The sequence below is a fragment of the Podarcis muralis genome, chromosome 10, assembly GCF_964188315.1.
Source record: "Podarcis muralis chromosome 10, rPodMur119.hap1.1, whole genome shotgun sequence".
In the NCBI taxonomy this organism is placed as follows: Eukaryota; Metazoa; Chordata; class Lepidosauria; order Squamata; family Lacertidae; genus Podarcis; species Podarcis muralis.
Window position 1 is genome coordinate 66228423 of NC_135664.1, and position 15478 is coordinate 66243900.

Below are 15478 nucleotides of genomic sequence, written 5' to 3' on the forward strand. Positions count from 1 at the left end.
GCCACGCACATGGAGTGCCACGTAGGTGCCACGCAGCTTGCCATCCAGCTGCTCCAGTGCAACCACTGAGCGCGCCACCACCAGCAGCGCCGAGCCAGGTGCCAGGCGCGGGGCCATCAAGAGCGCCAAGCTCTGGCTGAAGCCCCATGACACACCCGTCATGATGCCCATGGTGCGGCCCAGACCCACCGGCTTCTCCATCCATGGCCGCACCATGTTTACCTCAGCGTGCAGGTGGCGAGGCTTCGGATTGGCTGCAGGAAGTTCCTGCAGCCAATCCAAAGCCATGCCAGTGTTGTGGAAGTCAGTCCCTGCATGGCGAGGCGTCCACGGCTTCTTTTCAAGGACGTGATGCGCCAGTTTAGCTCAGTGTGGGGACTGACCGAGCTGGCGGCAGGGTCCGCGGGCCAGATTTATGAGCCTGGTGGGCCTGATCTGGCCTGCAAACCTTAGTTTGCCAACCCCTGGTCCACACTATACCTTTAAAGCACGTTCCTTCCTTTAAAGAATTCTGGGTGCTCAACTTTACCCCTCACAAACCCAGCAACCCTTAACAAACTACAGTTCCCAGAGGCAGGGATGAGTCAGGCTGGTGAAGAGTCATGGGTGTCTTCTCCTCCTGCTGCGACAAGCTCCCCTCCTTCCTTGTCTCCCAGAACCAGGAGAGGTATGAAACAGGAGGAGCAAAGGCAGCCTGTAAGCAGGCACAGTCTCTGATTGCAATGAGCCCTGCAGAGAAGGAGACATATACAGCGTTGGGGAGGCAGGGACTTTCAGTCTCAGCAACTGATTTCATTGAGTAAGACCTACAGGCAGAGGCATCAACTATAGGGGGCAAAAGGGGCTTCAGCCCCCTCAATATTTATGGGTGGGGGGCTGAGCCTCCCAATATGGAGCGGGCCACCATCCCCTACAGCCTGGCACTGCCAGGAACTCTTGCACGCTGGGCAGGGATGGGATGCCCGGAGGGACGCATGACGTCATGCTTGTGACATCATGTGACACCACACCTCCTCAATGGGGGGGGGGGGCAGAATGCAGCAGCCAGACTGAGAACAGGGACCAGGTGGTCAGATCACAGAACCCCTATTCTGGCCCAGCTGCATTGGATGGTTCTATCCTGTCCACATATGGTTTTCCCAGGAGTGATGTATGGAAGTGAGAGCTGGACCATAAAGAAGGCCGATCGCTGAAGAATGGATGCTTTTGAATTCTGGTGCTGGAGGAGACTCTTGAGAGTCCCATGGACTGCAAGAAGATCAAACACATCCATTCTGAAGGAAATCAGCCCTGAGTGCTCACCGGAAGGACAGATCCTGAAGCTGAGGCTCCAATACTTTGGCCACCTCCTGAGAAGAGAAGACTCCCTGGAAAAGACCCTGATGTTGGGAAAGATGGAGGGCACAAGGAGAAGGGGACGACAGAGGACGAGATGGTTGGACAGTGTTCTTGAAGCTACCAGCATGAGTTTGACCAAACTGCGGGAAGCAGTGGAAGACAGGAGTGCCTGGCGTGCTCTGGTCCATGGGGTCACAAAGAGTCGGGCATGACTAAATGACTAAACAACAACAACATCCTATCACAGCTTGGGACCGAGAGCCCCATCACAAACCTGCCCATGCCCTTAGGTCAACATCAGACACCCTCCTCTGTGCACCCTCTGTGATGGAATTTTTAAGAATGGTGACAAAGGAGTAGGCCTTATCAGTGGTGGCTCCCCACCTGTGGAATGCTCTCTCCAACAAGGCCTGCCAGACTTCTGTCATCTTTTCATTGCTAGGTCCAGATCCTCCTCTTTCCCCAGGCATATGATGGGATGTTTGCCTTTATGCCTTTGTTTCATTGATTATCCCTGATGATTCGTGTTTTGAGGTAAGATATTATGACAATGTTCATACTGTTCTGCATTATGGTCTTGCTTTAATTTCCGTGTATTTTAACCTATTGTAAAATAATCTGAATAGTTTTGGTTTTAAAAAACATTTATACTAATCTAAGCTATATAATAAATGAGACACACACCCCCACACACAAGTAATATGTTTATCAGGCCATTGAAGCCATGACCAAAAGTATCGCCACAAATCTTCTAAACACATTTCTGGCTGCCAGCCTGGGATAGCTCAGTCAGTACAGCCCGAGGTTCTTAATCCCAGGGTTGTGGGTTCGAATCTCACTTTGGACAAAATATCTCTGCATTGCATGGATGACCTGCATTGTCCCTTCCAACTCTAAATGTTTCTACGACTTGTCTTTAAATCTAAGATGTTTAAGAGGCATGCGCCCTTCTCCCTGTATTCAAGTGCATTTGCTCTCTGAAAATACAACATTTTCTCACAGCAACATCAGTAAGAAAGCATTGTGGGTGCCACGCTTTGCCTAGATGTGCTCTTGTGTCTCTTGAAGAGAGAGAGAGAGAGAGAGAGAGACAGAGAGAGAGAGACCTTTTCTACCCTTTATCTGTAGTCCAATGAGTTCTTCATGTCATCCTATTGAAGGTGCCCCAGCAGTCAGGGGTGGGGTGGTGTGTGTGTGTGGGGGGGTGAAGTAATTTGGCAAGCCAAATGTTCAAAGATCAAGAACAGGAGCCGCAAACAACAAATACTTTCCATGCTAACACACAATAGATAACGTGCCGCCCCTACCAGCGTTGCACGCTTGCAGATATGAAAGGAAACATCTAGGCAAGGCACCCCTTTCAAGGTTAAGGCCTGGTGTCCTTGTCTGTGAAGCGCAAGATTAGAAGAGAAAAGAAAATCGCCAGATACACACAAACCCTCCAAGCAATCATAGCTGATGCTGCCATTGGGGTGCATTGTATCACTGGAAACAAGGGTGGGCAGTTAGAGCATCCCAACCCCTTCTTGCCGTTAGCAAGTCGTGTACACAGACACACCTCCTCCTCCAATGCAACTTATATAGAACATGCATAGAGGGATTTGAAAGCCCCTCCACACATTCGCCGTCAGCAAATGTGTTCGCGTGGGAGGTGTCTGTTCACAGTCCTCTGTTCACAACATGCACACACCTTGCTGTAAGATAAACACCTTGCTGCAAAGATAAACGACTTTGCAGCACATCCGTCCTTAAAATTATAATAATAAGGCCACTGAAGAAGAGATTCTCATCTCATCTTATCACATCATTGCAAAAAACAGCAGCCATACACTTCTTCAAAGGCCTTTCCTCATTGGATATAAAATGCAAAAAGATGGAGATGTACCAAGAGAATTGTGGTTAGTTTTCCAAGGAGAAGTTTTAAGAAAGGGCTCCAAAACTTTTAGGAAGCAGTGTACTTTATAAACCAAAAACCTGATGGATAGCTTTACAAAGCATTTCAGAACACTATTGTGACAGGTCAAATTTGTGTAAAACCCATTTAAGCAGTAACAATTCCCTTCCCGTTTACTTTTTAAAAAGTACAGTTAAGGCACAAACAACCCTCAAGAACCAAAATCATGCCTCGCGTAAATAGTTGCCAAAAAAGTATTTTGTAAAGCTCAAAATAAGAAAAAAAAAATCCCCTAAAATTAATGATATGCCCTCTGCTAAGGCAGCAATGCACACATCACTTAGAAAATCCTTTCTCCAACGAAGCAAATACTAATAATAAAACCCCACAAGTTTTCCAACTCTTTAGCAGTCTCAACCAGTGTTAAACTTATTACAACAGCTCCAGCTTCGAAATAAATCCCACTTTAAAATAACAAGGCAACCAACTTTTCCGGTCTGCATTAAGGGATATATTCAAAGTTCTCAATGAAGACTCCGCTGAAACATCAGCTGAACCCCCCTCATCCTTTTTTTTAAAAAAAGGAGGGGGGGGTCTAATTACCAGAAACTCCTGTTGTATCTTAAACCCAGGAATTCATATTGTGGTTACAGCACCGAGGTTGCAGTGCAGTCGAGGTTAAGCCCCATGTGATTCTGAAGCGCAGACCAAGCCCGTGCATGCGTTGTACTTGTGAGTAAGGTAAACGGAGGAGGGGTTCCTATGGGGGAAGAAAGAAAGAAAGAAAGAAAGAAAGAAAGAAAGAAAGAAAGAAAGAAAGAAAGAAAGAAAGAAACAGGCCTACCTTAAAACTTTCCAGCTTTTCAGTGGGTCCAGATCAGAGATGATTGAAACCATTGTATTTAAAAAAAAACAAAAAGACAGGAAAATGTAAAAAGCAAACGATCTGCAGAGTTGCACAGCCACTAAGAAGCAGGCTGCTGTCTCGGCTTTTACTGGGTGGGAATGACAACAGGCAATCCGAAACGAAGAAGTAAAAACACACACAGAGAGAGGGAGAGAGCTCTTCCTCCTTTTCCAGCTGATAAGAACTTGAGCGTCTCTCTTTCTCTCCCCCCTCCCCCCGCAAAAAAACACACACACCAAAACCCCCCTATCTTGTTGTGTTTAAAAGGCTTGCCAAAGCCCCGGGCTGCATTTCTCCACTATCACTCCCCCCTCCCCACCTTCACTCCCTCCTTTTAAAACGAAACAAGGAGAAAGACCCCGTAATCTACTGCTGCAACTGATCAAATTGTGACCTTTTTGCCGTCCACTGTAATTCAGAGAGTGCAAGCTGGCAGCTAAATCTCTCTTTATTAACACCGTCCGCCTCTGCTTTCTTAAGGAACAAGCACAGATCAAAAAATTCGAAGGCTCTGCAGACACTGCTAGCAATCATTCACAGATTATTGCAAGCTGGAGACGTTCTCTGCTTTTGGCTATTTTGCAACGCTCTCCCCAGCTCTCCTAAGACTTAGTCCAGAGGTTAGGATTCCCGCCCCCCCTCCTTTCCCCATAGTTAAGATTTTATGACACTCCAAAAGCAAACACACATTTTCTTTCTTTTTCCTTTCCAAAAACTCCCCACCCCTTTCCCCTCTTTCCCCCACCCTCAAAGCTTTCCCTGCAGTGACCAAAACAAAAACTCACTCTGGCTCTCTCTCTTCTTCTTCTTCTTTTGCAATGTGTAACAGATTTGTTAATTTCAGAGCCACAATTCAAAACAGTCTCAGTTCTGGCAGCATATTCCTGTTATTGTTGAAATGAGAAAAAAAGGGGGGGAAACAAGGGGGGGGGAGGTTTAACGCCTTGACGTATCTGAATATTCCCTTTGCGTTCAGAATCTTAGGAAGTGAAAGGTGTCTAATTTCTTGACGAAGGGTAAACAGACCCTCTTTTAAATGTTTCTTCAAAGTCATTTTAAGACATCGTTTGTGATCTCCGCCATTCATGAGTACAAACTTTTGTGCTCAAATCTTGCTTGAAGGTTTCCCACATGTATCTGTGAGAACAGGATGCTGGACCTGAAGGGTCATTGGCCTAATCCTGCAGACATTCCTTACATTCTTGTGCATTTGGCTTTTCTCCTACCACCTGAGTGCAGTGCGGCATAATAATAATAATAATAATAATAATAATAATAATAATAATAATAATAATAATTTATTATTTATACCCCACCCATCTGGATGTGGTTCCCCAGCCACTCTGGGCGGCTCTCAACAGAACATTAAAACACAATAAAAGATCAAACATTAAAAACTTCCCTAAACAGGGCCGCTTTCAAATGTCTTCTAAAAGTTAGATAGGTGTTTATTTCCTTGACATCTGATGGGAGAGCGTTCCACGGAGCGGGTGCCACCACCGAGAAGGCCCTCTGCTTGGTTCCCTGTAACCTCACTTCTCGTAGGGAGGGAACCACCAGAAGGCCCTCGGAGCTGGACCTCGGTGTCCAGGCAGAACAATGGGGGTGGAGACTCTCCTTCAGGTATACTGGGCCAAGGCCATTTAGGGCTTTACCTTCAGTGCCCTGGTTATTGCATCATTCTAGTTCCCTGCATGTAAACAAAATGGCAGCCACCACAAATGAAATGGCATACATGGAGCCTGTGGCGCAATGGGTCAGTGCATCTGACTGTTAAGCAGAAGGTTGGTGGTTCGAGCCCATCCAGAATAGGATTCTGGATTTGGACTAGATGACCCAACTCTACAATTCTTTGATTGTTCTGACGAAAATAGAGACACTCTACCATGCCCTCCAACATTTCTCCAATGATAATAAGGACGTCTTAAGGAAAAATGGGACATTCTGGTATCAAATCAAAAACCAGGATGCCTTCTGTGAATCTGGGATTGTGCCTCGAAAAAAGGGACACTTTGAGGGTCTGCTGCTGTCTGAGCTATTAAAAACATCTTTGTTTAGACAAGCTTACCCAGAAGCTTTAGAGGGACGCGGGTGGCGCTGTGGGTTAAACCACAGAGCCTAGGATTTGCCGATCAGAAGGTCGGCGGTTCGAATCCCTGCGACGGGCTGAACTCCTGTTGCTCGGTCCCTGTTGCTGCCAACCTAGCAGTTCGAAAGCACATCAAAGTGCAAGTAGATAAATAGGTACCGCTCTGGCGGGAAGGTAAACGGCGTTTCCGTGCGCTGCTCTGGTTCGCCAGAAGCGGCTTAGCCATGCTGGCCACATGACCCGGAAGCTGTACGCCGGCTCCCTCGGCCAATAAAGCGAGATCAGCGCCAAAACCCCAGAGTCGGCCACGACTGGACCTAATGGTGAAGGATCCCTTTACTTTTTAACCCAGAAGCTTAGAAAGCTGGTGTGAATTTTAACATGTTTTAGTATTTTAACTTTTTGCATGTTTTCAACTATTGGTGCAATTTTTTATCTATTTGTATACCTCTTTGAGGTTTGTTGGTTTGTTGTTTCTTTTTACGACCAAGCGGTGTATAAAATAATACATAATTGTTTGTAAACCTGAACGCTTTCTCATTGCAATCAAGCAATGTGCTTGCAAACTTCAGCTCAGCAGTCCTATGAACAAAATACCTTAGAAGTTAAGGAAGAGTGACTGCTTGTGAACTTGATACAGATGGCCGTGCACAATTTTTGTGTGCCAGGCTGTTGTCCTGGAGGCCATAGGGGATTAAAAACCCCCAGCACAAAACCCTAGAAATCCCAATCAATTGAAACAAATTAAAAATAAGACTTGTCACCTTGATTTCTGCTCCTCCCCCTCCTTCTCTCCCAGTGCGCCACTCACTTTAAAGCCACGTTCACATCTATCTCGCACAAACTTGTCACTGCATAATTCATGTTAATTGGCAAGGAAAGAAGCGCAAAGACTTTAAACCAAAGGCATGGAAATTTATAACACACAAAAATAAAGTAAAGAGAGAGAAATTAATACACCATCTTCAATATCCTCTGGTTTATTATTACAGTGGTACCTTGGTTCTCAAACGCCTTGGTTCCCAAACGCTGAAAACCCGGAAGTAAGTGTTCCGGTATTAGAATGTTTTTTGGAAGCCGAACGTCCAATGCTGCTGTCAGCTATTGTTTCCGGGGCGTTTGCACCAATCAGAAGATGCGCCTTGGTTTTCATACATTTCAAAAGTCAAACGGACTTCTTTAATGGATTACATTTGGCCATTTTGTTTTTGCAATTTTTTTTTGCATTTTTTGAGGCTTTTTCAGTTAATTTATTTTTGTGACTGTGTGGAGCCCAGTTCAGCTACTGATTGGTTGTGTGACTGCGGAAATAGATAAAAGCCCCCCATCCAAAGAATGACTATCATCAGTGCGGGTAAGAAAATAATTTAATTTTTTATTTTTATTTTCTACAATGCTGTCTTCTTTATTTTATAGTACGGTATATTGATTATTGCCTTCATTTCATGGATCAATGTCTCATTAGATAGTAAATTTCTTGTTAAATTGCTGTTTTAGGGGTTGTTTTTAAAAGTCTGGAAGGGACTAATCCGTTTTGCACTACATTCTATTTCTTACACAACACAAAACACTGTTGCTGTATGTAGGTTTTATTTTATTTGTTTTTTGTCTTATATTTTGGAAATGTACATCCAGGTGTTTTTTTCCTTCAAATTTTTTTGGGGCCCCCAAGAGAGTGGGGCCCTAACCTATAGCTTGTTTAGCTTATACATAACTCTGGCACTGGGATGCGGGTGGCGCTATGGGTTAAACCACAGAGCCTAGGACTTGCCGATCAGAAGGTCAGCGGTTCAAATCCCTGTGACAGGGTGAGCTCCCATTGCTTGGTCCCCGCTCCTGCCAACTTAGCAGTTTGCGAGCACGTCAAAGTGCAAGTAGATAAATAGGTACCGCTCCGGCGGGAAGGTAAACGGTGTTTCCGTGCGCTGCTCTGGTTCGCCAGAAGTGGCTTAGTCATGCTGGCCACATGACCCGGAAGCTGTACGCCGGCTCCCTTGGCCAATAAAGCGAGATGAGCGCCGCAACCCCAGAGTTGGCCACGACTGGACCTAATGGTCAGGGGTCCCTTTACCCTTTACCTTTAACTCTGGCACTGAGTACTTCATACATAAGCATTTCCAGGTAGGGTTGGCAGAGGCTCTGTTTGGAGATCCCTGAGAGCTGCTGCCAGTCAGTGCCTGCAGCACTGAGTTAGGCAGGTCCAGAGCTGGCAGCCTCTAGCCTGTCCACTCTGTGCCAGTTTGCATTTGTGGTGGGGCCTCCCCTGTTGACATGTAAGCCACCTCAAGGAGAGAGAGAGAAAGAGAAAGAGAGAGAGAGAGAGAGAGAAGGGGAAGGTAAAAATAAGGCAAAAGCAAACAAGGAATGGGAACGAAAATGCCACACTTTTCCCAGGAAATAGTTTTCAGTTAGCATATAGGTTTCGTTTCAGCTTTCTGTGGGATCCCATCGCTCCACACAAACATGCAAACACTCCAGCCCCCAAGATAGGAAATGATCCCTGTTTTACATAACACACTTTTTCTTCCCCCTCTCCCCCACCGGCCCCTGTGACCAGGTCACGCTTACAACAAAGATAGACCTTTTTCTGTCCCGCAAGCGTCCGTTTATTTTTATTACATTTGTTCGGAACGTTTCCCTTCCTCTGGAAAACTAAAGCCAAGGGCTCCTTTCTCCTGACCTACCTGACATTTTGCCCACTCCTCCACAGCGACAGGAAAATAAATATTAAAAAAAAACCACAACAACACCCAGCGACAAACCCGCAAGGATAGGATATATATATATATATATATATATGCAGGTTTTGGTGTCCTCGGGTGTCTTCCCGTGTAAAAGTTGGGGTGTCTAGGCGACGTTTCGACGAGGTCTCACTCGTCATCTTCAGGCTGGTGCTTTCGGCTTCTTGTTACTGGAACAGAGCAGGATCTCAGTGTTTGAGTTCCTATAAATACTGTTGAGGAGGTGTGGTGTATAGCCTCCAATGTTCTGGGCCGAGAGGAAGTTCCCAGGCTAGTGTGCCTTTTCTTCTTTTGTTCCTTAATTGCTTGAGGGATATCTTGAGTGATTTCTTGAGTGATATCCTGAGTACCACTTAGGTGGGTCATTAGGTGTGGATTAGTTGCTAAAGCCTTTGTGTCTTGACCTCTTGAACTTTGTGAAGAGTTTTTCTGAGAGGATGGCTGTACTGCACTTAGTTGTGCTCTGGCTTGGCTTCGTGTATAGGGGCGAGCTGTGGTTTTGTGGCCTGTGCCAGCCAGATCTGTGTAGGGATTGTAGGGGGGTGCAGCATCCGGAGGTGCCACCATGGTTTGGCTACTGGATGGTGTCTGTAATTTATCTGTGGAGAGGGTCTGGGTTTGGGTCTGGTGTGGTTGATTGGTGATGGCGTTCTGTGTGCCTCTGGATCTGGTGTCAGTTTTTGTGGGGAGGGCTAATTTCCAGATGTCTGGCAAGCGGGATGTGCCGTCACGCTTGTTCATGTTGTGAGGGTGTTTCTCTATCTCGATGGCTTCCATGATTATTCTCTTGTGGTGATGTTCCATGTTAGAGAGCAATTTGGAATCTGCAAAATTAATTTCGTGTCCTGTTTCTTTCATGTGTTGGAAAAGAGAGGAAGTTTTTTTCTTCTTTTTTGACGGCATTCTTGTGTTCTGCGATACTGGAAATTAGCCCTCCCCACAAAAACTGACACCAGATCCAGAGGCACACAGAACGCCATCACCAATCAACCACACCAGACCCAAACCCAGACCCTCTCCACAGATAAATTACAGACACCATCCAGTAGCCAAACCATGGTGGCACCTCCGGATGCTGCACCCCCCTACAATCCCTACACAGATCTGGCTGGCACAGGCCACAAAACCACAGCTCGCCCCTATACACGAAGCCAAGCCAGAGCACAACTAAGTGCAGTACAGCCATCCTCTCAGAAAAACTCTTCACAAAGTTCAAGAGGTCAAGACACAAAGGCTTTAGCAACTAATCCACACCTAATGACCCACCTAAGTGCTACTCAGGATATCACTCAAGAAATCACTCAAGATATCCCTCAAGCAATTAAGGAACAAAAGAAGAAAAGGCACACTAGCCTGGGAACTTCCTCTCGGCCCAGAACATTGGAGGCTATACACCACACCTCCTCAACAGTATTTATAGGAACTCAAACACTGAGATCCTGCTCTGTTCCAGTAACAAGAAGCCGAAAGCACCAGCCTGAAGATGACGAGTGAGACCTCGTCGAAACGTCGCCTAGACACCCCAACTTTTACACGGGAAGACACCCGAGGACACCAAAACCTGCATTCCTATACCCGTGAAAATCTACGAAAGCACATATATATATATATATATATATATATATATATATATATATATATTCCAAAAAGGTTAAGTATAGCACTCAGAACGCTGCTTCAGGGGAACGGATTTTCCAAGGCACGTTAAATGTTCTCTACTCAGGATGTCAGAGTTTCCAAACAACAGACCCAAAGAGGTCAGGCAAATGATTTCACTTCCCAGGCTTAGACCCAAGCGGCTTCTTCTGAGGTGGTCAGTCTGTGTATTGACACGGGAAGTCCAGCTAGGTGGGCTCGCACCAGGGCTGCCCTATTCTGAAGCCCCCAAACCCAGACACATTTGGGGCACCATTCCACATCTCCCTCGCTTGCCCGCTCCCTGGTGCTGACCCCTTCGCCGCCCGCCTGCTTGCCCCCTCCTTCCCACCCCGCTCTTACCTCTGCCGTCTTCAGCCTCCTGCTCTCTGGACGATGGGAGGCTGAGTGGCCCCGGGAAGGCCGTGCCAGGGAAAGCTGCTGGAAGTGAAAGCCGGGTCTATCACCACCTGCAGAAACCCACGCAAAGCTTAGCAGCCCTGCACAAGGCCTAGTAAAAGGTAAAGGTACCCCTGCCCGTACGGGCCAGTCTTGACAAACTCTAGGGTTGTGCGCCCATCTCACTCAAGAGGCCGGGGGCCAGCGCTGTCCGGAGACACTTCCGGGTCACGTGGCCAGCGTGACATCGCTGCTCTGGCGAGCCAGAGCCGCACACGGAAACGCCGTTTACCTTCCCGCTAGTAAGCGGTCCCTATCTATCTACTTGCACCCGGGGGTGCTTTCGAACTGCTAGGTTGGCAGGCGCTGGGACTGAACAACGGGAGCGCACCCCGCCGCGGGGATTCGAACCGCCAACCTTTCGATCGGCAAGCCCTAGGCGCTGAGGCTTTTTACCCACAGCGCCACCCACGTCCCTGCGCAAGGCCTAGCAACCACCAGAAATCCTAGCGGCTGCCCCCTCCCATTTATTTTTTTTAAAGAAAATTAATAACATAAAATAAATAAACAAACCCCCAAACTCGGACATTTAATAGAAAATACAGTGGTACCTCTGAATATGAACGGGATCCCTTCCAGAGCCCCGTTCACATCCAGAAGCAAACGCAACCTGCGACTGCACATCTGCGCATGCACACGTCACAATTTGTTGCTTCTGCGCATGCGCGTGATGTCATTTTGACTGTCTGCACATGTGCGAGCAGCGAAACCTGGAACTAAGGTGTTCTGTTACTTGTGGCTTGCCGCGGAGCACAACCCGAAAGCGCTCAACCTGAAGCACATTTAACCCGAGGTATGACTGTACAAAAATCTGCCCAGAGGAGCATGCTGCCCCCCCCACACACAAAAAAGAGGACCAGTCAAGGAAACCCAGGTGTGTGGCAGCCCTAGCTCCCACTGAAATTTGAACCCAAACAAATTTCTCCCCAGGATGCGCCCAGGATGTCTTTACCCCAGTGCGGCTCCCCTTTGTTACTTATACAAGCCAGCAAGACAATAACCAATCTCCCCCAACAGCATGCAAATTGATATGGTTAACGTGGGTGGCGCTGTGGGTTAAACCACAGAGCCTAGAACTTGCCGATCAGAAGGTCGGCGGTTCGAATCCCTGTGATGGGGTGAGCTCCCGTTGCTCGGTCCCTGCTCCTGCCAACCTGGCAGTTCGAAAGCACGTCAAAGTGCAAGTAGATACCTCCGGCGGGAAGGTAAACGGCATTCCGTGCACTCTGGTTTCCATCACTGTGTCCTGCTGCACCAGAAGCGGTTTAGTCCTGCTGGCCACATGACCCAGAAAGCTGTCTGTGGACAAATGCCGGCTCCCTTGGCCAGTAAAGCGAGATGAGCACCACAACCCCAGAGTGGTCTGTGACTGGACCTAATGGTCAGGGGTCCCTTTACCCTTTACCTAATTTGACAGCAATCCCCCCAACACACACACACACACACACACACACACACACACACACACAGGCAAAATACATTGCAACCAACTACACCCTGGGCTCTCTGGGCTCTCGCACCACAAGCAAAAATAAAATACCTGTTTACATGATGCTGACACAAAAACTTTGCCCATATACTATGTAAAAGAATGAAACTTTTCGGTCTCCCCCCTTTCCTCCCCTCTCTCTTCCCATGTGGCCTGTAACAGTAATGTCTCCCTCTGAATATGACTGCTTCACATGGTTCTATGACTTGAAAACAGAGACTCTGTGTGTTCTATTGTTACTCCCAAGAAAATCCCTTAATAAAAACACCATCATCATCATGTTGTTGTTGTTGTTAAAAATAGCAAGGCAGGAGTGTGGAGAAGACTAATCTTACATTTTTCAGCTCCTTTTCTGCCTTCTTTGATCAGAAGAGAAAGAGGAGCTAGATGCCTGAGGATTTACCTCATGAAGAAATAAGAGATGAGCACCTTTCAAAACAGCTGGTGGGTCTAAGGACTTTATGCACCAGACAGCCCTTTGGATGCTGTCGGACTACAATTCCCATCATTCCTGGTCACAAACCATGCTGCCTGGGGCTGATAGAAGTTAGAGCCCAATAACATGTTGGCTACCCTGCCCCAAAGCTAGTGTTTATCAACCTGTGGGTCCCCAGATGTTGTTGGACTACAACTCCCATCATTCCTAGCCTGCATGACCAGTGGTCAGGGATGATGGGAGTTGTAGTCCAACAACATCTGGGGACCCACAGGTTGAGAACCGTTGCCCTAAGCCATCCTTTGCCAAGCTGCTGCCCTACAGATGTTTTGGACTACAACTCCCATGAGCCTCAGCTGGCATGACTGCCCTGAGCTGTAGACCTTTGCACCGATGAAGTTTTCCCTTGTGGCCAAATGTTCATGTTCTGTTTCTTCTTATAGGCTTGACGGTGTTCTTTTTTTTAAGACTTGACATTTTCTCAGCACTTCTGCCCTTTGCCAAGAAACAGATGTGTGCACATCTGCAACACATTACTGCCTAGATTTAATAATACAAACAGGCCAAGAGGCAGTGACACCATGACAGTACCTGCTGAAGGACCGAAGCCCTCCAAGTCCAATAGCATATGATGCCCCTATGCTTTGAAATACAGCAGCAGCAGCAGTGAAGATGAAACAGATTGTCTTTCAAATGCACAAAAATGTTGTCCAAGATGTCAGAGAGCGTTTGGCGGCAGTGGGGGGCGGGAGCGGGGGGAGCGCCAGCCTTCACCCATGTGCCTTGGCAGAGAAGGGGTGCGGCAGAAAAAGCATGTCAGAGCAGTTTATAAGCGTCTTTGGTTTAGACAGCTGTGTATATAGGGAGGCCATTTTAAAGTCCCAGAGAAGTTTGTTACAAACTGAATAGTTCAAGGACCTGACATTTTCTTCTATATACATGCAAGAGATTCTGTGGGTTTCTCCCGCAAGGATAACAGGGCACTGGAAACATCACACACAATCTGTGAGATGTTGGTTCCCAGTTAGTTAGACAGACAGATACATGCAGATGCAGGGATACAGTGGTACATTGGTTCTCAAATGTCTTGATACTCAAAAAACTTGGAACCCAAACACTGCAAACCCGGAAGTGAGTGTTCCAGTTATGAACTTTTTTCGGAAGCTGAACATGCTCCGTTTTGAGTGCTATGCTTCCGATTTGAGTACCACACTTCCGTTTTGAGTGTTACGTTGAGGTCTGTCTGTTTCTGCTATTTATTTTGCGTTTTTGTTTTGTTTTTGTGACTGTGTGGAACCCAGTTCAGCTGCTGATTGATTGATTGATTGTATGACTGCAGTACATTGTTTATTGTTTTCATTTTATGGATCAATGGTCACGTTAGATAATAAAATTCATGTTAAATTGCTGTTGTTTTTAAAAGCCTGGAATGGATTAATCCATTTTGCATTGCTTTCTGTGGGAAAGCGCACCTTGGTTTTGGAACGCTTTGGTTTTGGAACGGACTTTCGCAATGGATAAAGTTTGAGAACCAAGGTACCACTGTATAGGCATCCTCACCCCCACACAAAGGATTTCTGGCCTTCCAGAATGGAGAGCTGGGAGAGCAATAGTGAACATTGTTTCTGGTGTAGTCCAAACTGCTTAGTTTTTCAGAATGTTTTCTGCAGGTCACATACCCATTGGCACTGCTTGTGAAAACGGTAACATTGCCCACACTTGTTCTTTTCACAGATTTCCCTTGCCTTCAGTGAAGTCCGTTGGGGGTTGGGGAGAAATTCAGTTCTCTTTGCATTTTAATGCAGACTTTCCTAATTCACACGTCCTGAAACAACCCACAAAGTACAACACAGCTCACCTTTGAAATTCGCATTTGTCTGAATTTTCGGTTTCCAACCAAAAACATTAGTACAACAGTGTGTATACAGTGGTACCTCTGGATGTGAACGGGATCCATTCCGGAGCCCTGTTCGCATCCAGAAGTGAACGCAACCCACGTCTGTGTGTGCACGGGTCGTGATTCACTGCTTCTGCGCATGCGCGCGACGTCATGTTGACCTTCTGCGTATGCACGAGCAGCGAAACCCGGAAGTAACATGCCCCATTACTTCTGGGCCGCCGCAGCACGCAACCCGAAAAGAGAGAGAGCCTGTACATAATGGGATCTTCATGGGAGAATGGCAAAACCTCAAGAAAAACGTCACCCTGGATGCTCATTGTTTACCGTATTTTCTGCTCTATAAGACTCACTTTTTCCCTCCTGAAAAGTAAGGGGAAATGTGTGTGCGTCTTATGGAGCGAATGCAGGCTGCACAGCTATCCCAGAAGCCAGAACAGCAAGAGGGATTGCTGCTTTCACTGCGCAGCGATCCCTCTTGCTGTTCTGGCTCCTGAGATTCAGAATTTTTTTCTTCTTGTTTTCCTCCTCCAAAAACTAGGTGCGTCTTGTGGTCTGGTGCGTCTTATAGAGCGAAAAATACGGTACTTATC

The 15478-nt window shown here is 46.9% G+C and overlaps 1 protein-coding gene across 2 annotated transcripts in view; it reads right to left on the bottom strand.

Annotated features, from left to right (window-relative positions):
• CELF2 (CUGBP Elav-like family member 2) overlaps positions 1-4363 on the bottom strand; it is a 538053-nt gene extending 533690 nt beyond the window's left edge. Inside the window, exon 1 of one of the 2 annotated variants that reach the window (XM_077935327.1) lies at positions 4077-4363. In XM_077935327.1, the coding sequence (XP_077791453.1) occupies positions 4077-4129 (53 nt within the window). In that variant the 5' untranslated portion in view covers positions 4130-4363. The remainder of the gene's footprint in view (positions 1-4076) is intronic. The other variant, XM_077935325.1, reaches the window with a different exon arrangement.
• Between the last annotated feature and the right edge of the window lie 11115 nt (positions 4364-15478).